The sequence below is a fragment of the Macrosteles quadrilineatus genome, unplaced genomic scaffold (assembly GCF_028750875.1).
Source record: "Macrosteles quadrilineatus isolate MER2022 unplaced genomic scaffold, UCM_ALF_1.0 Scaffold_8__2_contigs__length_117827958, whole genome shotgun sequence".
Taxonomy (NCBI): domain Eukaryota; kingdom Metazoa; phylum Arthropoda; class Insecta; order Hemiptera; family Cicadellidae; genus Macrosteles; species Macrosteles quadrilineatus.
The window spans coordinates 96,212,893-96,236,692 of record NW_026542601.1 but is presented as its reverse complement, the minus strand read 5'-3'; the positions used below and the strand labels follow the sequence as shown (position 1 = coordinate 96,236,692).

The 23,800-nt window shown below is 35.0% G+C and overlaps 1 protein-coding gene across 1 annotated transcript; it reads left to right on the top strand.

Moving 5' to 3' along the window:
* The first annotated feature begins 346 nt into the window (after positions 1-346).
* Positions 347-23,360, top strand: LOC129001446 (G2/mitotic-specific cyclin-B3). Its single transcript, XM_054428724.1, has 11 exons — positions 347-470; positions 8,346-8,563; positions 9,203-9,562; positions 11,167-11,285; positions 12,533-12,683; positions 13,324-13,416; positions 13,906-14,043; positions 15,976-16,131; positions 19,698-19,872; positions 21,641-21,746; positions 22,956-23,360. Exons 2-11 carry the CDS (start codon positions 8,351-8,353, stop codon positions 23,005-23,007), a joined length of 1,563 nt encoding a protein of 520 aa, XP_054284699.1. The 5' UTR covers positions 347-470; positions 8,346-8,350; the 3' UTR covers positions 23,008-23,360.
* Positions 23,361-23,800: the final 440 nt, after the last annotated feature.

Genomic DNA, 23,800 nt, shown 5'->3' with positions numbered 1-23,800 from the left:
TCAGAGTTAGTTGGTATCCATAACGTCAATGCTACAGCATACCTTTTCTCCTAATTAATAATTGAACATTTAATCTCTTTGCGTCTCAAATCGTTAGAATTATTTCAATATAGACCAACTTAATTATTTTAGCATTAAAATTATATTTTTAAATTTTCTACAATAGTTGTATTGTGCTGGTTAAATTACGCCTGACTACCATGATTATTAATACATATTTATCACTGGCTTAAAATATACAGTAAAATACTTTCTACAGTACACACTTTTATGTGGCTGTTTATATCAACACAATCGTCATGGCACTGAACTCTGAACTCATTTTTAACGTATAACGAATCAGAGACCTCCATTACCAGCTTTTCGTAACTGACAAAATTTTGAACTAGTCAGCTTTTCAGCTAGTGCGAGGTGGCGTTGTTGACTTCTCTCAACATATTCATCAATCAAATGAAATAAGCCGCTAATTGGTAAGTAAAACTCGAATAATTATGTTATAAACACGTGCAGTTAATTAATGTTTCTGTAACATTTTATGGTTGGAACATCACGTTTTAGCCTAATATTTTAAAACAGGCTATCTTATGAATTTTCTAGTTTGTTTGCTGCAAGCACTGACTGGCCTTTCAGAATTCATTTTGTAACAGGAATCGATAGAAATATTTTATTATTATACCCTTCCATTATGTACCTATTTATATGTAGACTATAGCAGATTGCAATAATCAAGGTAAGTTGGGCTCAAAAGTTAAATTTAATCAAAGATGAAAGCCTACCCTAAACTTAGGCTTTAATTTAGGCTTACCCTTAAAACCTGCAAGAGCCTGTAAATTTGGCCATGTGATTGCTTTTGTGTGATAGCTTTAATTTAAGACCTAGTGTTTCTCGAATCATCAAGTTATAGCCTAGATGTATCCTAGCCTGCCTCTGATAAATAAAAGGATATTCTAAAGGTATTCTAGGCCTAGGCTGTAAGCCTATTGTGTGACAGATTGGTATTACCTAGAATACTTAATTTTCAATTTTAGAGTTGTCTGGGTGAACGGTGAACTAAGTTAGCCTAACTACTAATACAAGTTGAGACCAGCTGTGCTTTAATTATCTTGGTAACTTAGTAAATTTTATGATAGGCTAAGTTTACATTAGGTAAACTGTATGTAGATTCCTTGGATCCTAGACATTCTAACTTTTTTTATTTCCGTCAAAACCCCTACCTAAGTTATATATTATACAGGGAAAAATTGCTATTTAATTTTGAACCTTTTTATTGCATGACACCGAGTTTCAGCTGTAACCGTTCACACACGGGGTAATTTTTGCTACGGTAGCCTAAATGATTACTGTTTCTGGAAGAAATTATATCGATTTTCAGATAACTTAGGTAACTTACCTAAGAAGGCACGTACCTACTTAGGTATTTATGTATTTACGTATTTATGAAGGGTAGGGACTAAAAGACAACTGATAAAACGTAAAGTGAAAATAAAGTGAACTCTAAAAATATTTTAATATGGCCTCCTAAAGGGTAACTTAAAACTTATGCCAGTCAACAATCTAAAAAAAATATTTTTTTTCTCAAAATGTTTTTTTTAGTGCTGATTCCAAAAATGTTATTCATTAATTGCGGAAACGTCCCGGAAAAAACGGGAAAATCTTTTATTGCTCAAAACCCATGTTGTGGGTACTCAAATTGTGCGACATTTCCTCCTGAACAAGAATATGGGCTGCACTTTACTTTAGGTCCTACACTCATTCGAATGAAAATATTGATTATTCGATTGTAGAATGCAGGCTTTATTTTGGGTTAGGATACCAAGCCTGTTTTTTGATCCGGGTACTAAAGTTAGGTGCGTCAAACACTAGACGCGTACTAAGTTAGCTGGACTCGAGCTCCCAAACCGCCTCATAGTACCTATAGCCTACTAGATATTTAAAATTAGGCTACAATAACTCTGGTGTTTGAACAAATATTTTTGGACGGTAAATATCATCAGCTCGGTTGTTTGAAAATAACATTGCTCTTAACTTAAGGCGGTCAAATCCAAGATGGCCCTTCTTAGCTTCCATGGACTCCCTTGGAGAACAATTCAAAACTACGAAGAACATTTCTAATCCCACAGTATACGGTACTAGATATTTAAATTACAATTACTTGGGTGTTTTAAAATATTTTTGGACAATAAATAACTTCAGCAGACTGTTTGAAACTATCCAAGATGGCCGCTAGCCTCTAAGGACTCTTAATATAATAAAATTATTTTATTTCCATTGAAAAACCACAAAGTCAAAACAATCCAACTTTCATTGAAAATATAACTGACCACTTTATCAAGTTTTGTGGTGAGTAGAGAAAATTCTTAACAATCTAAAAATAAACTTTTGGTACGGTACAGCTTCAATGAGCCTTAAACTTATTAGTTCAGTGTCTCGCATCAATCTAGAGTTCTAATCTACAGTAAAACCTCAAAAACTTGACACCTGGGTAACGTAACAGTCTGTGTAAATCAACAGTAGACCGCTGAAAATTGCAACTTGTAATTATAGGCTAAGCATGAATTAGCAATTCTTTTAATCAATCAAATATTCTTTTTCAGAAAGTTTAGACAATAACTTAGGCCTATGTCTTAAATAGCGTCATTAAAATAACTTAAATTAAAATTTATAAACTAAATTATTATAATCAGCCATATCAATTTTTTTAAATTGTTAAATTAAGTTCTGTAGGTAACTTTTTGTATTTAAGTTATAATTCTATAACAACTTTTATATTTAAGTTATAACTTTAAAAATCATAAAATATTTACGTTACATCGGAGTAAAACTAGGTAAGTTACGTGGAATTCAAACGAACATTCAGAGATTACATTCTAAAAATTCTTTTATAGAATAAAATGAGTTTCTTGTCAATAATTCCTTTGGTAAGCTTTTGAATCTGTTTGTGTTTGCCTATTTTATTATTATTTTTTTAGTGATATGGGTAAATTTATAAAGTTACCTAACTTTTATTCCTGCATAATGAAGGTTTTTTGTGTAGAATTCTTATGTCTAGTAAGGTTAATTTGAAAGCCTAGGTAGGTATTATATTTACTTGCGGTGGATAATAAATGAAATTGTTTTGCAAAAAATAATCTATATAAATAAAATTAGAGTTTTGTCTGTACATTGCTTAGAATAATGAACTTTTTGGTTATTTTTACATTTCATAGGTCAGAGAAACCGAATCAAACCTTATCTCAATTTCTGTCTGTCTGTCTGTCTGTCTGTCTGTCTGTCTATCTGTCATTCTCTTGGTAACGCTAAAATACGCACTTTATTACAACTACTCCTCAATAACTATAGCACTGTCCCGCCTGAAACTTATTTTCCAAATACTATACATATATGAGATGGTTTTAGACGTATTTCATCGAATATGAGACAGTTAGATATTTAACAGTAAACCCTTGAAAATCAAGTTTTTGTCGATTTTTGACGTGGAATTTCTGGAAGCCCATGTTAACCTTATGAGAAATGAAATTATTGAATCTTAACAGCTGTTTCAATTAAACAAGTTGGTTCTGTTCTGTGATGTTCAATAGCATTAAAGTTACAAGGATTACCAACAGGGTGCAGCACTAGCACTATTATTTCTTTTACATTTATGACAACAGCTAATTTGCAACCTGGAGGCGAGTGAGCGTAGCGAACGAGCTAACCTGAAGGCAAGTGAGCGTAGCGAACGAGCTAACCTGAAGGAAAGTGAGCGCAGCGAACGAGCTCCAACATACAGGTGAGTGAGCGTAGCGAACGAACTTCAACCAGGACGTGATTGAGCCATGCAAACGAGATCAGATAGTAAAAATAAAAGTAAGCCTACCGTTATAGGATCGACCGGCAGACACAGAGGTAATTTAACCTTTTATTGATTGTCATACCGATCCGGAACAACAAAAAACAACATAAAATGAAGCTATGTATAATAGTTTGGCCAGCATATCTTAAAATATGCAAACCAACTGCTGTTCTTTATATAAGAAGGTTTCAACTGAATATTATAAGATCCCCGTGCGTAGAACGGGTACACAGCTAGTTATCTCATAAATATAAAAACTGTAAACTGTAGGATCACACCTAATCCAGGAAAAATACATTTTTAACTGAATCTGTGCTTTTAGCAAATTTCCCTTTAGGGAAGTAGCTTTTACCATAGGTGGCACGGTAAGACCTATGCCCGGGACCAATTTACTTTTTCATTTTGATGTCCCCAGCGGCCAAAAACGCAATTCGTTCAAATTTTTAATATGTGGGTAGGGTAGGCCTATAGGTAGAGTTATATGTGTGTCCGTAAACGTGATAACTTAAGTAATTTTTGTCAGATTTTATTGAAATTTGGTTTAAAGGTGTAAAGCAGGATAAACTTAAATGATTTAGTAAACCATGGGAACGGGGTTTTATGGGGTGAAAATTGCTTTTTCTCATTTTTGGTCCTCAAAAAACAAAATATCCTAACTTTTCTCAAAACCTTTTTAAAGAGCTTAAAAATACAAAAAAATTGTTAATCATTGTTTTATTGGTAATGGAGAAAATTCAAAAAATTGTAAATTTAAAATTCCCATGTTATTCTTATGGAGAATATTGTAAAATGTTGTAGATTACTTGTTTATATGGATATATTTTGATCAAACTTCTTGGCAAATTTATTTATTTTATACTAAGCAATTAATATTTTACTAAAAAACACGCTATTAGTTTCCTTGTAGCAGCAAACCTAAATTAATTACTCGTTAAACCTAATGTTATTTTCATAGATTTTATTGAAAATCAATTTAGACAAAAGGAAATTCGCTTAGTCTGCTGTAGGTAGTAGGTTTGCTGCGGTGGGGGTATTTAAGATAGGTCTGGCTTTATACATGTCTGGGACCACGACTGTATTACAGTGTTTTTAGCGAATTTCCCCTATAGGGAATAAGCTATTACCGTAGTACTCATGGTAAGACCTGGACCCGGGACCGATTTACTTTTTCGTTTTGAGGTCCCTAGAGACCAAAAACACTATCCGTTCAAATTCATACATATAGGTATACAGGGTGATCAACTCAAGGAGGCCACCATTGGGATATCGGAAACGGTAAGAATTAGAGAAAACTTTAAATGGGGGACATTCCTTTATTTTTGTGGCAGTTAAAAATATGATTTCAGTTTTTTAAATTCAGCCACCATTTTCCAAAATGGCGGCCAACTTTGCAATTTCTTATGGAACACCCTATATTTTATCATGTTTTCGGATAAAACATGCAATTTAAAAACTTTTTTACTCTTGACATTTTTTCGATAAACCCACTCGTTTAGGAGTTAGAGCCTATGGAAAAATGACTTCCGGTGTACATTTTAACATCATTTAGCTCCTAAACGAGTAGGTTTATAGCGAAAACGTGAAGAGTAAATAAGTCAAATACCTAAGTCTTAAAATGGCATCCACATTCCAAAAAGAGCATAAAATTCGTTAAAAATATTAAATCTTGTTATTTAAAAAATGACGCCATTTTCCAAAATGGCGGCTAACTTGAAAAGTGGAAAACTGTGTATTTTATGGTCCTTATGGAATGTAGATGGAATTCGAAGACTTATTCTCTTCGCAATTTTGCTCTAAACTTACTCGTTTATGAGCTACATGATGTAAAATGTACAACGGACTGTAACTCCTAAACGAGTGGGTTTATCAAAAAAATGTCAAGAATAAAAAAGTTTTTAAATTGCATGTTCTATCCGAAAACATGGGGTGTAAAATATAGGGTGTTCTGAGAGAAATTTCAAAGTTGGCCGCCATTTTGGAAAATGGCGGCTGAATTTCGAAAAACTGAAATCATATTTTTAACTGCCACAAAAAATAAGGAATGTCCCCCATTTAAAGTTTTCTCGAATTCCTAAGTAGGCTTGTCCTTGAGAAACCTAAGTACTTGTTAAGCTAATGTTATTATTTTAAATCTTACTAATATTATAAATGTGAAAGTTTGTGTGTTTCAAAAACCAACAGAAAATTTAAAAAATAATAATTTTAAATGCATGTGAATATACATAGAATGTGCATACTTCCCTCACATAAATAAGAACTCATAGCGTACTCGTACTCTTTTTTTTATTATTTTTTTACTACACCTAGGATTCTTTCCGACAAAATTGTATTCTGTAATTGTAATTGTACCTATTCTTCTATGATTGTATTCTCGGATTCAACATTTAAGTTAAAATACCCATGCCGCAGCAAAATTGCAGACTAAGCGAATTTCTATTTGCCTAGTTAAATTTTTACCAAAATATCACTATTAAAATGTCATCTAGGACTGTTTAACATTAAGCTAGTTTAATGAGTGCTTAGGTTTGCTGCTTCAGGGAAGGATTTTAATAGTACAGAATTGTATGAAATAAATACATTTTAATAATTTTATCAGAAAAGTATTCATAAACAAGCAAACTAACAGTTTACTTCTTATTCTTCATAAAAATAACATGAGCATTTTAAATTTACAGTTTTTTTTTATTATCTCCTTAGCGATGAGGCGCATTATGACAACTCTTCAAGATACTAAATTATTTGTTTGTTTTTTTTTAAGCTCTACATAATGGTTTGGAAATAAACTGTCAAGTTTTATGCTTTTAGTCTAATAAATGGGAAAAACCCTATGTCTATCCCATAAAACCCACTCCCCTCATAAACACCTATTCCCATGGTGTGATCATGCTGGTTCGCGAACTCTTTCGGACAAATGTAGGTTTACACGTATATAGGTACCAAATTTCATCAAAATCGGATGATTTTTTGCTGGAGTTATTGTGTTAGAGGACGAATACTGCACATAAGTTAAAGGCAATATACTGTATATAATTTTATGAAAATTATATAGTGATTAGGGCTACAATTTTGATAACATAAAATACATTATTGAAAACTACTCTTTTAAAACTCATTTTATTAGACAACGACTAGTCCCAACAGTAATGTCGTCATAAGTCATTTCCCTATTTGGGAAATAGGCTAAAAACTGTTAGTAGCCTAGATACCAAGATTCAATTTTTAACGGGTGAAAGTATTTGTTCAACTTTTGCTGTGAGAACACAGCCTGCTTCAAACTTTCATGTACAGTAGACTCCCTTTTTAACAAGACATCGGTTCAACCAGACTACACTCGGCGGAAATGGTATCTCTTTAACCAGACAATATTTATCAGCACATTGGTTTAACCAGACTAGATCAGCAGGAAGTGGGCGGTACTGAAACGACTGTTCTCGTGGGAAAGATTGGAGACCAGTGATCACGTATCTAAATACAATGCTCTCCTAAATTTAAGTCGAATATCACAGTAAACGGTCTGGTTTCAGTCCGGATAAGAGGGAGTCTACTGTAATTGAATAACTATAGTTCGGCCGCTTAGTAAGCGACCTCCCCTAGCATTGGCTAGCATTAGCGTGCAGGTTGCTTTCTAAGCGGCCGAACTATAACTTAAAAGGCTCAAATTAGCCTGCACAGCTGAAAAAATGGTTTTATCTAAAAAAACAGGTTGGTTTATATATTAAGTTGTGGTGTCGGAACTGTAACCTACCAGGAATTAAGACCTCCCCCCTAATGCAGTATTTTTATCATTCCGAAAGACAGGTACTGGAATGGCATTCCGTCGCAATTTGAGCATTGTTTGGGTTGTCAAGTTATCCAAATCACTGAAATTTTTAATGGGTTTTAATAAACGAATACATAACAGACTAATTTTTACATATAAATTTATTACACTCATGAGTATTTTTACATATTGAGTAAACAATCTTCAAAGAAACTTATAATATTCAACAATTAAAACTTGAAAAGTCAAACACAATAGCAAGACACAGCCAGCTAAACGTGCACACTCTCAGCTGTTGACTGTCGAGTTACCCTGGGGTCGAGTTGGTGAGGTTTTACTATATATTATGTAATCATAAATGTCACTTTAAAAACATACCGTATCTATTTGGTTAATATTTGGTTTGTAATAAATAGACTTAGAGTTAAAATTACAGTACATGTTGCTTATTTGGCTAAAAATGGTCTTAACTCACATTAGAAGTTGTTGGTTGGATTCCATTAAGAGATGGGGTAGATTCATTATTGTTAAAGATCATGCAAGATTTTAGTGGCAGGCGGGCAAGTAATTAGTTTTTCATATTAATTTGATGTTACAGTTACTAAACCCATAAGTTGTGTATTCCCTTTGGGAAGTCTAGTTTAGTGTTCCATACTTAAGTAATCATGTCTTCAAACTTAACTGTGTATAAGATTGAATTTGAGTTGTCAGATTCAATTGTTTTAATGTTTGTTGCCATATGTCTTGTTTCAGATAAGATGGCACCATTAAAAACCACAACAAAAAAATCTTCAGTCATACCTTCAGAAAATTTGATCAAAAACATGAACACCAGAAGCAGTGCAAGAGTGTCTTCTGGCATAATGAAAAAAGAAAATATCAAAGAAATAAACTCTTTCCCCAAGCGCAAAGCTGTGTCCCCCATAAAGGGAAATACACTAAAGAGATCAGCTCTTGGAAATATAACTAATGTAAGTAATGTACCTTAAATATTAGGTAGGCCTATTACAATTTCCGCTTACAGTCCTTTATTTAAGATGCCTGGACCCACAACCACAATTTTTGCTTTCTGTTTTACAAAAATAATAGGCTAAGGCTTTATTTATTTCTTTTAGTTGTTTTTAACTTTTTTTTAATTTCTTTGAATCAAATTTAACTTTTTGGTTATCTATATAATTAGTACGCTACATGAAACTTTAATGGTTGAACTACTCTGCCATTTCTTAACCGATCTTATCCATTGATGTCTCATTGGAAAGAGCGTGTCCCGTAGATTTGCAAACTGGCCTTACATTTTTGAAAAAGTCCCTTGGGCTCTGCCCCAGTGGCTTTGAAAGTTCCCATGTTATCCTTATGAAGAACATAATTGTAACTACTTTACTTCTTTGCAATTCCTCGATTTCGAGCAACGTGTTTACTAGTTATTATTTTTATGGTACTCACATTGTACCATCGTTAAAATATACCATGGCTCTGAAATCTCTCTATTTTTAATAAACATGCACTCAAAAAGCAACTATAAATGTAGTATAATTTATCTTTTAACAAATTACATACATTGACACTAAAACAGATTGTTGTCACTAAAAAGTGTGCAATTTCAATTTCAGGCCATAGAAACACAATGCGTCATTAGTAGTGGAAAGAAAACTGCAAAGAAGGTGCCTATTTCGACTGTGACTAAGCCAACGATCGCAACATCGGCTAAAGCCACTCATCCGACGATGATTTCAAAACCTAGTCTTCAGGTGAAATCTATGCTTCCCCCTCTCCCCAAGTCCCGTCCCCCTATCACAACGCAGGTGTCACATGTTCCCAAACTGAGCTTGACTTCAACTCTGAGGTCTGTACCTGCGACTGTTGCCAAACCATCTGACAAGCCTACGACTCTGACCAAGCCTGTGGCACGACAACGTAGTCCTTCAGTCAAGAAACCAGCCCCCTCTCTACTGGTGCCTAGCAAATGCAAGGTGCGTTGGACACTTACTGTAGAATAACTTATATCTTTTGTGATAGTTGAGTACCTTTTATCCGTAATTTTTAAAACAATGATGTAGTATGATGATCCAGAATTTAGGCATCCACAGTCAAAGTAGACTGTCAAATCTTGGTCTTCGAAGTAGCAAAAATACTCATATCAGTATTCAGTACCAGTATCTTAGCGAGTATTTCAAAGGTCAAGATTTGACATTATGATGATTATTTTTCTATCACCTCTTTCCTCTTTTATCCGAGTATTAAAGCTAAAAATTGAGATAATGTTTCACTGCGTTTTTGATCAATGGGTTTTAAGTTGGTGATTTTTTTGTCCTAAGACGCTAGGCACGAGTCCGGAATCGTTTTTCATAGGCCTATTACTTCAGGCTATACCTAGGGGTTACGGCATTATCACTTAGATAAAATCCATTGGTGATTTGGCGAGATTTGAACCCGGGACCCCAGCAACCGGAGTCCTGCGCTCTAACCACTAGACCAGCTTGCTCCTTCAAGTTGGTGATAGATACAGCTTGCTTGTGTCTGCAGGCGTATAGCTTAACTTGATGTCAAACTGCTCAAATCAATGGTGTAAACCAGGGGTCTCCAACCTACGGCCCGTGAACAGATTTTATACGGCCCACGAAGGCCTACTGGGAATTTTTTTAATGTTAAATAAATGGTATAAATTGATGATCGTTCAAAATCATTCACGATCACGGCAACACTCAAGAGCATATTTTGCGGTCTCAGCGATACTGCGATTGCGACTGCATTGTGCGGTAATAGTAATACTGTAATTATATCCAGTGATCGTGAGTCCCTTATGATGTTAAAAGAGAACCGATGGCTCGCTGGCAATGAATTGAGTCTTATTGGCTATTGGTGATCATTGTAGTCCTTGGTCTTGGTCCATGCTGTATTCAAGTACAATTCTCGGTGCCCAGGTTAGCTGGACACCCAGATATCCTGTTTAAATATGTTTATAGTACACCTCTCTTAACACTTTCCATGTTTTTCCAATAAGAGAAAATAATATGTAAGCACGTGCCTAGTGATCAAGCTATCTTAATACAGATCTTCCAAGCTATGTGAACCTTTCAATTGAAAACAGGACAACAAACTTTAATCCTGAACTGGCTGACCTTAAATTTGTAAATACAAAATTCTCCCCAACAATTTTGTTGTGTGTTATTTGGAGGTGGGCTACGTTTTTACACTGAAACGTTGATGGTCCTTTCCTCCAAAAATTGTCAATGTGGTCCTTGTGTAAAAAAGTTTGGAGACCCTTGGTGTAAACCCTACAAGTCATGGCCTTTTTAGTAAATGGGCCCGGGCCCAGGGACGCAATAGGTGTAAGGTATTATAATTAATTAATTAATGTGATGGGGCACATTGAAGAGAAAAAATCTCTTGAAAATATGTCTTAGTCCCTAAAGTGTGTCACATGCAAACCGTCAGCATGTACAAAGTCTCAAATTTTTGTGGTTTATTTTTATTTTTAATGTTAGATTTATTTAGTTTTATCTCTACTATTGTAGGTTTAGTCACTCAACATTCAGTGAATCTCTCTCATTAATTATCATTTATTGATCATTAGGTGACAATCAAACCAAAATGCAGTGTAAGTTCACTGCCCACCACCCGCAGATCATCTGGTCGCAGAAGTACTTTGGACTCTACAGACTCCTCCCTCTATGTGTCTGCACTCAGCGAAGTGTGAGTCTTATTTCATCAGGGTGTCTACACCTTCCAAATCCTTGACCTCAGTCCCCATATCAGGAATAGGAATAGTCCCCTATGTTTCATTTGGTCCTGGATGTACCTGAAAAACCCACATAACTTTATGTTTCCCGAATTTCTATACTGTTTTTTAATATTCTTTTTACATTTCTTGAATCTTGGATGAAACGAGCTAAATTTAAACCGTAAGATATTTTCATGCTGATCAGTCTAAAGCTTTTTTTTAGAGTTTGGGTGTGGCAAGTGAGGTTTGTGGTATTTAGCAGTTGTGCTGTGTTTGCTTTATTGTGATATGAAAATGCCACCATATTTGCCCATGCAGTGTCAATGTGCTTATTTTCCTTATATTTTACTTATGAATTCTTCTTGAAAATTGCTTGGTTACGTTCCCTAAAATCTATTAAAAACCCCCAATTATTTTAATGCAGAGGCTGCAAACACCCTTTTTATTAATAACAGCTATAACAGTACACAAGCTTTGTTCATTTAAACATGTGCCAGTTTTAATTTACGTCTAAAAAGTATTTTTTTCAGTTACTCTTTCTACCTACTTTAATCTTACTAATATTATTAATTATAAATAGTGAATACTTAATATTATTCGCTTTACTTGGTGGAATATTAACTTGTCTTAGTCCTAAACAGTTAAATCCTCATTAAACTGGACTGTTACAGTGATGTTTTAACAGCTGCTGAGTGCTGATACGTCAGTTAGGCAAACTTCAATCTTACCCGGGCAGACAATAAATGGTTTTGCCAAAAAAAAATGTTAAAACATGAATCTCTCTATGTGCAGTGAATTTTGTTTCAATGATGATGCTCAACAACTTGTGAAAATGAACAGAAATTACACAGAATATTCTATTTTACAAATACAGTAGACTCCCTCTTATAAAACCGACATCACTAAAAACTCGTTAAATCGGACCGTTTACTGTGATATTCAACTTAAATTTAGGAGAGCATTGTATTTAGACATGTGATCACTAGTCTCAAAGAACAGTCGTTTCAGTACCACCCACTTCCTGCCGATCTAGTCCGGTTAAACCAATGTGCTGATAAAAATTTTCCGGTTAAAGATATGTTATTTCCGCCGAGTGTAGTCCGGTTGAAAGGTGTCCGGATAAGAGGGAGTCTACTGTAACTTGTCAACATAATAGCAAAGTAGAAAAAATCCAATTTTTTTACGGTAAAACTTGTCAAAATGTTGATGTTGGATGCAGGGCAGATAATGAAACCAGTGATGGTGAGGTGCAGCTTCCATCCCCTGCACTACCCACCCCTCTCATCAACATAGATGAGGAATACGCAGAGGACCCTTACCAGTGCGCTGATTACGCTTATGAAATATTTGAGTACCTCAAGAGTAGAGAGGTGAGCGGTGTTTGCTACTCATATACTTGGTTTGAATAATTATGTATTTTAAAAGTGCATACTAACTACACTAAACGCTCATCAATAGGCATTCCAATTCGTCTGGAAATGAAATAATCTTATCTTAGAAAGAAGTACTTTGTAAAGGTAGATACTATTTGTGTAGGCTACCCCTTGAATATAACAAATCATCTTTTACATAGAAAAAATTGAATAGGTGTAATTTATAATATATTTTAGCACATAGCTACTATTTTTTCCCCGATTCAACTTGCAGTTCCTTTATACTATAAAGGAACTGCTAGTATTTTGACACATTCCTAGCTTAGATGTAGGCTATGCAATTTTTATAATTTGTAAAATGGCTGTGCAAATTAAGAGAGGACCTCAGTGGCCTCACTAATGGGCTTGATTAACTAATGAGGGTTAAGTTCCTAAAGCACACTTAACACAGGATATATTGAGCCAATAGAAATATTTAGAGTTTATACATTTAGGGCAAGGTTAATGAAGAGAAAACATTTTATTTAGTAATAAGTTATCTGCATTTTTAGCTCAACTGTAAACATTTTTTTTTATTTCTTGTGCAGTATTATCCAGCTTAAATCCTCAGAATTTAATGTTTTGTTGTTTGTTAAAGCATCACTACAAGATCAAAGACTACATGGAGAAACAGCCAGCTCTGAGCAGCCATATTCGAGCAATCGTAGTTGACTGGATGGTGGAAATTCAGGTGATATGAACAGTGTGTATATAAGGGATCAAGTCAGGAGTATTAGAGTCCATCTTTTATCAATGAAATGTTTGTGAAAAGCAATAGTTTGAGCATAAGTTATTTAGTTTTGTTTTAATACTGTGATGCTATATTAAAAACAAATATTTTACCGATTCATGGCCTCTGAATCCAAATTAAGAACAGATAGGTGGTTCTGGTGTCAGCTGTGGTTGTTAGTCCTAAATAAAAATTTGTATCCTTTAAATATTGAGAAATAATGGGAATGTTACTGGTTTTGCAACTTTGTAGCTAACTGAGACCTCTAGCGACAGAGTTAAAACAATAAGGATTTGAAAGTTGCATGTCACAGTTTTTCCCCCTAACTAGATACATATGTGCTAATTTTTTGTGGTCCTTATCCATAATTTATGTTGTGTGCATTTTGTGGTATCAGAAAAAAAATAGTTGTATCCTCACATCTCATGTTGTATTTTTTGCAATGTTTAGGAAAACTTTGAGCTGAACCACGAGACGCTGTACCTGGGAGTGAAGCTATTGGATACGTACCTTGCGCAGATTAAGGTGCAACGTATGAGTCTACAGCTGGTAGGCGCCACTGCCATGTTGCTTGCTGCCAAGTACGATGTGAGTGAGCATCAGACAAAGATTTTTCTTGTATCTCAGTCAATTAATCTCTGAATCTCTGAAGCTGAAATGTCGATGAATTTCAAGTCACAAATTCGGATCTAAATGCGTTCAAGTTACCAATTTTTTTTCACAGCTTCAAAAATAACAGTCAGAAACATTAAGTTTGACTTTTCATCTGCCAAAATTACAGGCAACATAGTGGGAAAGCAATGTAGTTTGTTAAGGTTATGCAATCTATTTAACTTGCTTGATTTATTTCCTTTAATCCTGAGAGGAACGTTGGGCCGTAACGAAAGCTCTCCACCGAACTTGATTTTGGGCCATCTACTTTGCTTCTCCCAACTCTTGGCCTCCTCCCGCAGCTCTCACTCCATCAATCTCCTCCAAGTCATCCTTGGTCTTTCCCTCTTCCTGCTTCCTTGTGGGTTCCACTCTAAGAGCTTCGCGGCTGATGTTATTGTCTAATTTCCTATCCATCCATATTTTCTCCTTTTAACATCAGCAATGGGGGATATTTGCACCCTCCTCCATATATCTCAGTTGGTGATCATATCAGGCGATTGTATATTCAACATTTTTCTAAGGCACCGGTTTATGAATACCTGAAGGCTGATCCTATAGTTTTTTTCACTTTTCAAGCTCGACAACCATAAAGAAGAACAGATGTTACGTTGGTTCTGAAGATCCTAAGTTTGGTACTTCTTCTTAATGCATTTGATCGCCAAATTGGAGCCAGCTGTATGAAAACTCCCTAGGTCCTCTCCCTGATCCTCTGTGCAACGTCCTCGTCCGTCCCACTTTACAAAGATACAATGCTTTCAAGATAGACAAAATCTTCTACTCGTTCAATGACCTTGCCATTTAGCTCTAGTAGCTGGTTAACTCTTTCATTTCCTCTAATTTCCTTTGATTTTCCTAGTTTAACTTTTAAACCAATCTTCTTTCCTTCACTATAAAGGTCTTTTAGTTTATCTTCCATAATGCACAGGTCATCGGCAAAATTGATGTCTTCTAGTCTATCTGTGAGTACCCACTGCAACCCTCTAGGCCTTATAATGTTTTCCTAATCCCCCCATCCAAGACCATCAGGATGATAATCCTGTCTAATTCTAGTTTTCCTCGTGTGTTACGACACTTGTAGTCTTCTTAAATCGGCTGGATGAGTTTGATCTTTAGAACAATAGCATATTTTAGAACTCTCCACATTGATTTTCTACAAGTGGTTTATACTTTTTTTTTCACAATTACATTAGAGAGCATTTTGTTCTAAACAACCTACATACACACGTGCCTATCCATTGCTATAGGAATAAGGGGCTGGAGTGTTTGCCAATGACAACAGCTGGACGTTTTGCGGACTGCTAGTAGTTGACAACAGCCCCTCGCTTTAAGCCGAAACATGATTTAGCAGCATGACTTAGTATTTATCTAGCTGTTCCTGCCAACATTATTGACCAAACCTTTTTGATTATTTTTATATTATTTAGTTAAATGAAGAGTTACTCCTCCATTCTATTACCTTGAATGGCTTTAAAATATTTCCAAGTTTTTTGTATAGCTTTGTGTGAATATCAATTTTTTACATTTTTGGCCCTAAAAACAATACTTAGGGTTAAAAAAAATATATTTGAGGACAATAAAAGTTTTAAACATGTTGACTACATGAAAATACCTTTTTTAGAATTCGGTCGTGACAAATAGTATCAACACAGCTAAATTAAGACATGTTTTGCCCTTTTGTTACGACGGGTGATGAAGCCTCTTAAGGGAGTATCCTGATATATCTTTCTCTTTTGTTTGGGTAGCTTCAATTCATTTTTATAGTGAAAAAAGTCAAAGCTACCACCAAGATAGCCACAAACACCAATCTGCTTTTGCACTTGAAATCAAACCACAAGGTGTTTACTTCAACAATCATATGTTTTACAGGAAAGGATACCTCCTTCAATTGAAGACTTCCTGTACATCTGTGATGGAGCTTACAAACATCATGACGTCACCCGGATGGAAACAAACATTTTAAAAGTTGTAAATTTTGAGTTAGGCTTCCCTCTATCCTACAGGTTCTTGAGAAGATATGCCAGGGTAAGTAGGGAATTTTAAAAAGTTTTAGCCTACTCCCAAGACTAGGTTGTAGAAGAGATGTATTGTACGAAGATAATATTGTTTGAATATAGGTGTGAGAAAGGATAGGATAAGCAGGCTTACCTTAAAAAATGTAGGCATCCCACTTCATTCACTACAGAACACAGAAGAAAACACAAACAAAACAAAATAAACTACAACAAAATCAAACTCACAACATTTCCTTTTCCAAATCTTACAAAATCTTTGTTCTTTTTCCTATCCATCTTTCCTATAAACATTTTCCTACACTTCTTCAATCATGAACCTCTCAATCAAACTCACAACATTTCCTTTTCCAAATCTTATAAAATCTTTGTTCTTTTTCCTATCCATCTTTCCTATAAACATTTTCCTACACTTCTTCAATCATGAACCTCTCAACAGTGTTTAGTTTATTTTGTTTTGTTTGTGTTTTCTTCTGTGTTCTGTAGTGAATGAAGTGGGATGCCTACATTTTTTAAGGTAAGCCTGCTTATCCTATCCTTTCTCACACCTATTCTCAGGCAATTAGCCCTTTCTCTCCAAACCTAACGATAATATTGTTTGAATATAAGTGACTTTGTAAAACTATAAGCGTTGTAAAACTTATTTTTTACAACGCTGTGAAATAACTACAGCTGTTAAATTTCAAGCCACTTTTTATTTAATAAAACAATAATATTTTATTTATATTCAATAAATGACCGCTGATACAGTAGTGATTTTAACAATCAACTGTGTTGTAAGCTAATTTAGTCATAGATTAAACAAACTTATAAACAACAAACGTTATAGATTTGTCACCCTTATGCCGCCACGTTTATACCAGAATTTACAACAAAATATTTTTTGTCATAATGCATAAAAAACAACTGTTTTTAATACATGCGTTGCGGGTCTAAAGTAGCATTTTTAGTCTCTAGGGAGTAAAAATCATTTTTAGTCTCTGGGGAGTAAAAATCATTTTTAGTCTCTAGGGAGTAAAAATCATTTTTAGTCTTTGGTGAGTAAAAGTCATTTTTAGTCTTTGGTGAGTTTAGTCTCTAGGGAGTAAAAATTAGCTGTTGTAAACAGTTGTAAATTTTGATTGTGGTAATTGTATCGATCAAAATTATTTGGCGATTAATTTACTAGGTAAGGTTTTAGTATATTGTCGTCGATTACTCGACATATCGATGGTATAATGTACTGTAACACAATCGTAATAGACAAAATGATTGAATCACTTACTAAACAGCTGCTTATTTGGATTAGCAGAATTAAAAACAAGCTGGAAGTCGTTTTGAGAGGTTATCTTTACATAAAAATTATTTCTTAGCTTTCTTTGTTAATTAATAAATGATGCAATATGATGAAAAATATAGTTCACCTCACTGGCAAAACGTGGCATTTTAACCCTCGCTCATTTATGCTCAGGTAAAACTTGACCTTGGGTCAAAAAGAGTCCCTTTAGGCCCTAGTGATTATATATACTACTAGCTGTGTGCCCGTTCTACGCACGGGGATCTTATAGTAGTCAGTTGAAACCTTCTTATATTAAGATTAAGAACAGCAGTTAGTTTGCACATTTGCAGATATGCTAGCAAAACTATTATAAACCTTCGCAAATACAGTATCTGACAGTTCAAGCCAAAATAAATGCTTCGCAATTAAATGTCACCCGGATCGTTATGGTCCATATGTCCAATGATTAAACTAAAAAATAATTTATAGATCCATGAAGCGTAGCCCTAAAGTAGGCCTATAATTGAAAGTTACTTTCCACATCGGTTAACTTAAACGTATTTAAAGTAGGCCTACTACCTCAACCTCACCATTTAACACTTTATTCCGGTTGACATTTTCAGTATCAAAGGTGCTCTTGTCCATTCCGTGAAACACTGAGAAATAAGGACATTTATGCGTTACCAACATACAACAAAACAACACAATACAACAATCCAACAAAGGCCACGAACTATTGATACATAAACAATATAAAGGCGTAAACAATTCATGATGGTTTGCCCAACAAATGTTTTACTCAAATAGGTTATCATTTTCTTAGCATACCGGGTAAGCTAAGATTTGGAATCCAGACAGAAAAAGCAAAACTTGTACAGAGTTAAGACATCACTTAAATTGAATACGGACGGCTCTAATAAATAAGGTGCAACACCAACGATAACTAATTTGTAAACTACAGTGGTGTGTTGGTACCTACGTAAAAATGATTCTAGCAGCTACCAACGGTTCTAATGAAAAGAACCAGTACCTACGTAAGAACCTACCTAAGAACTATAGTACTATAGTACATCCGACCAATTATATAGTCAATGGTAGGAACAGAAAGTGACACATTGGAAAATCGAGTTCAGCATCATCCGTAAACCTCTGTTACAATCACCCACTGCAGTTGTGATTTTTTACTTTACACTTTACACAACCGCCATTGAAGCGCCGTCAATGAGTGGAAACCTTTTTTGTAAGCTATTGGCGACGGAATCATTTCAGTGTCCCAGCCCTATACAACACTGATTCAAGGTCTTCTTTCTGGTTGTCAAAACTCAAGAAACATTTTATACTCAAAGAATTTCTGGTTCCGATTTGGACGATGTCTAGTTATTTAATTTCGTTTACGGTTACACTATTATACTATATTATTGCACTTACGATTAATTAAATCCGTTATGTAAGAAAAACGTTTTTAATCTCACTTGGTTGGGATTTGCTTTCAAAACGTGATTCGAAATGGTTGCGGTATTTGTAAACAACATTTGTAAACAACATTTGTAAACATATCATTGACAGCTAGAAAAAATAATCTTGATCCGAACAGCTGTTCGTTATTTCATAGATGATTATGTGATAAAAATTGAACGAAAATTTGACAAAAATCGCACAAAACTGCATTTTTGAACGTCCGTAATTTTATTTACAAAGTAGTGAGGCTATATTTAAATCACTAAAGACACTCTCGCCAATCCAGTGAATACATTAAAATGACTTGGATCTTGATAGGTACTCTGGTTTTCACGGAGAAGATTGCGTAAAATGCCATCTTGAGTGTTACAGACAAAGGGAAAGACAGACAGACAGACAGACAGAAATAGAGATAAGACTCGTTTCTGCTTCTTTAATGTATAAAACGTAAAAATAACCTAAAAGTATATAATTCTGAGCAAAGTACAGACAAAACTCTAATTTTATTTATATAGATAAAACATTAGTTGACAACATCTATATTGTGAAGTCTTAAACTATTTTTTGCGAACTGGTGTGGCTTTAAAAAGTGCTGTAAACAAATATTTGCAATTTCTGGTCGAAAACAACGTTAAGTCTTGTTTTTTGCCCAGGTTTACATCATTTGTGTACTAAGATTTACCATTTATTTCTTATTTTACTGACTTTAAAACTAATTTTAGTTCAAACCAATAACAACTGGTTGTTCTTTGGTACCCTTCAATAAGACAAAAACATTTAGTCTATATTAGCGCATTAAAGTGTTACCAACTATAAATCTAAATGCAGTATCCAAAATTCAACTGTCATGTTTTCTCCGCTAGTGCGCCAAGGTACCCATGCCAACACTGACCTTGGCAAGATTCATCCTCGAGTTCACCCTCATGGACTACTCCACGGTCACACTCTCCGACTCAAAGATAGGCGCTGCTGCTTTGTACATTGCATTCAAGATGGAGAAGAAGTTGGATTGGGACGACACACTTATCTACTTTTCAGGTACCTCCTAGCATAGCTTTATAAAAACTTATTGTAGTTGTTAAATGTTTTGCATCATGATTACATTAGGGTTGTACATTGGACTTTGTAAATTCTTATTTTGGCCTACTTTGTACTGGTCATTGAAAAAGTAGAACCCTGATAGGAAGATAAGGTCAGTCATGCAGAAATACATTTAACCCTCCCTCTTTTCTAAATGTGCAAAGTCCCCTTGGGAATGAAATACGGAATGGGCACACGGGAGGGACTAAGGCTAAAGGTGTAGTGACGTCATATCTCTAGTGGCTAATGTCTACTCTTGAGGCAACACGATTACCGTAACAAAACTATGTGTTTTCAGCGGCGTTCGTGGCATAGTTGGTAGCGTTTCGATTTGATGATCAGGAGGTCCCGGGTTCGAATCCCGCTGGTAGCACTAACTTTTAGTCAACAAATTTTTCATATCAGCAAGTTTGGTTGGTTAGGTTAGGTTATGACAGTTTAATTTTATAATACTACATTTTAAAATTAATTTTATAATTATTTACAAATAATAAGTAATCATTAATTAGATTTTTATCTCGTACAGTTATTATATTATCAGCAAGTCTGGTTAGTTAGGTTATGTTATGACAGTTTTATTTTAAAAACAAAAAATTTATTTTATAATCTTAAAATAATATTTTATAACTAAAAATTAAATTTTTTCAACTTAGCGGTCCTAGCGGCGAACGCTGACACTACAAGATATGTTAAGGCGGGGACACACTTGTCATACACCCTTCCGATCCGACTCCGATCATACTGCGGTACGACTGTCGGAGAGGGGAATGGTACATAACATTGAACGCGGTTGTTTACACCTCTCCGACACGCGTCACGTCATACTCCGATCCTACTCCGATTTTGACTCCGATCACGCACCGACACTGCAGTCTATTCGTTTGTCGGATGCAGGACGGGTAGTTTCTTAAAAATAACCTTTATTCTTAAGGTTTAGGAACAATGGTTTAAGATAAATATATGCCGATGCTTGATTTGAAATCTGTGCGTGCATACCTTCAATTCGAGACCTCAATCATGAAAATCGGACGGGTAGAAGAGCTAAACTAACTCGAGAGAGAAAAACCATTCCAATAATATATATAATGGGCACTTCTGCTTTCCTTCCATGCAGAATGGACCCAAATTCTCCGTTTTCCACTGCCCTCCAGAGATGTCTGACTTTCTTCCTCTTCATCTAGACATACCGCCACCATGGCTAAATCCTGAATGCCAAAGTTTTTGAACATACAGTATTTATCACCTTCTGCACGTAGTTTACGTTTACGAATAGACTGGCGAGTGTCGATCTACCCGGTGGAGGAAATCAGAGATGGGTCGCCGGTTCGGAAGCGTGTATGACATGTGTGTTCACCCCCTCCGATCCCGCACCGATCCTTCTGGAATCCTGCAAATCGGATCGTAGTAGGATCGGAATAGTGTATGACAAGTGTGTCCCCGCCTTTAGCCTTAGTCCCTCCCGTGTGCCCCACCGATGAAATACTGTGTGTTCTATGGCCTAACTGGATTCTTTTCTTTTCTTTTAAGATCAGTAAGATACTGTCCCTTTATTTTACAGATCTATTCAATTCGTTATTGTCATCTGAACTTATTTCTTTCATTCCTACTTTATACTGGGAACCTATTCACTAATTAGTAAAACCGTGGAATGGGCTGCTTAAAATTAATCTGGTTGCAATAGCAACTAGCAGGTTTAAGTTTTAAGAAAGCGTTTTTTTAATTTCAGGGTACAGAGTAAAAGACTTTAGAGAAGAAGCTCACATTCTGAACAACATCATGCATCAGAAGCCGAGCAAGAGTTTGTCTACAGTGCGGAACAAGTATTCTCACAAGTGAGTTTCTGACAGTTGAACCTTTGATTTATTTGTGAAAGCCTTAAGCAGCCATGCAGAAATATTGGTACGAACATTTTTACACAAACAGATTAAATGTATGTAAATAACTGCGTATAGCAATCTCTTAGATTGCACTGAACAACTATATTATTGTGAAGTCGGTGCCTTCTTTATTGTGTTTATGCACATGGATCTGTTGTAGTCATCTTCACCTGAAGAACTAATTTAAAAAACAAAAAGTACATTGATGTATCCACTCCCATACATATATTACACAGAAAAACAATACACAGACATTCAAAACTAGCTCATTTTGCAGTCTAGGCTTAGCTTCTTCTGATCTCTTGTCTTATGAAATCAACGGATTTTCATTGTTCTGTAGGTTAGACTTTCATTGATGGGTGACTTTATGACTTCCTTTGTGAAATTACTACTGCTAAAACTTAGGGATATTTATCAAATTTTGTTCAAAATTGCAGCTAATATGGTTGATTACTTTTGGGAACGACCCAGCCACTAAACTTAAGTTTTACGATCTGTTCTTGGTAGGGATGTGTCGATTCTCGATACAACAGATACTTTGGTATCCGTATCAAGAATCGATCAACAAAAGTCGATTCTGATACTGAAAACAGACTCGTCTGCGAAGATTGCGCAATCAGAAATTACCGCTACTGCTGCAAGAAGACGAAGTTTCCTTAGCCGCGGAAGTCTATGATTATGTCGACACAACCGCGTGAGATAATTAGAATTTTGCCACGATTGTGCATGCTAACGATGAAGTTTTCTTAACCACAGGAGTAGATAATGATATCTACACAGCCGCGGGAGTTAATACGACTTTTGCCGCAATCGAATGACAATGTCGTTTCCATGATCGTGGGAGTTGATGATGGTGGCAACTTGGCTGTAAGAGATAATAAGAATTTCACCGTGACCGTGGAAGATGATGATAATGTCCAAACGACCGCAGGAGGCAATCAACATTTTCCCGCGATAACGGGAGATAATGATAATGTCTACGACATCTATTGCAATATTGATCAAAGCCAGACCTACCCTTATTGGTTGGGGGTAATCAGACTGAATTTATGGCTGCTATTACACCATAAAATTTGTTATTTAACCAATATGTGTTATACAACCATGAGTAAAAGAAATACCCTAGGGCCTACAGTGGTACATTAACTACTTATCCTGTTCCAGAATTTTCTACGAGGTAGCTAAAATCCCTTTGGTAAGTAATGAAGAGTTATGAAGAGGAGAGCAGAGAGGCTCGAATGTAAATATTCAAGAGGCTGGCACCAGACCAGCAGACGAAAGACTGATGTCTGGATGTAAGAACTGTGAGCCACGGGGTAGTCACCCCTCGTATACTGCATTGTAATAGTAGTCGGGGTGTTGTTGAACAAGCGGCATTTCCAAATTTTTGACAACAATATTCTTATAGCTTTCTATTTTTAATTGTTGGAAATTTAGATAAAATTCAATTTCAATTAATATTATTCTTGTATACACTTTGTTATTTAATAATTTAAAATTTATATTGTATTATTTAACTTTAAAATATTGTACTTTTACTTGTAAGTATACTCTTTAAACAATTTCAAACTTGTGTGATTTATTTCTTAGCTTACACTGTATTGTATTTCAGTTTTGATGTTTATTCATCTTCAAAGACAATAGGCCTATGTTTTGATTTACACTAAGTGTCTTTGTATAGTAATTATAGTAATTTGATGTGTTGGTAGTGATTTTATGTATGAACTTGTACTTGATATGCCAATCAGGCGTGAGGGAAGAAAAAGATGGCCAAATTTGATGCTTCTAGCAATAGACAACATGATTCGTTAATTAAACCGTATTATATTTCAATTAAATTGATGTACAAAGTATATAGAATAAATATTTTTAAATTGTTAGAAGAAATTTTTGTACCTGTACAGCAAAATTATAATGTATGTTATCAGTGCTCAACAAATACTTTACCGTCATTCATCATTCACAACGTAATTTTTACTGTTTGCCAATAGATAATCATAAGTAAACCA

What these genes read in the sequence shown, in the direction of transcription:
- LOC129001446 (XM_054428724.1), top strand. Translation starts at nt 8,351, where the DNA reads ATGGCACCATTAAAAACCACAACAAAAAAATCTTCAGTCATACCTTCA. An exon ending in TGCTTGCTGCCAAGTACGAT is followed by an intron (nt 14,044 to 15,975) that starts GTGAGTGAGCAT and finishes TATGTTTTACAG; the next exon opens with GAAAGGATACCTCCTTCAAT. An exon ending in CACACTTATCTACTTTTCAG is followed by an intron (nt 19,873 to 21,640) that starts GTACCTCCTAGC and finishes TTTTAATTTCAG; the next exon opens with GGTACAGAGTAAAAGACTTT.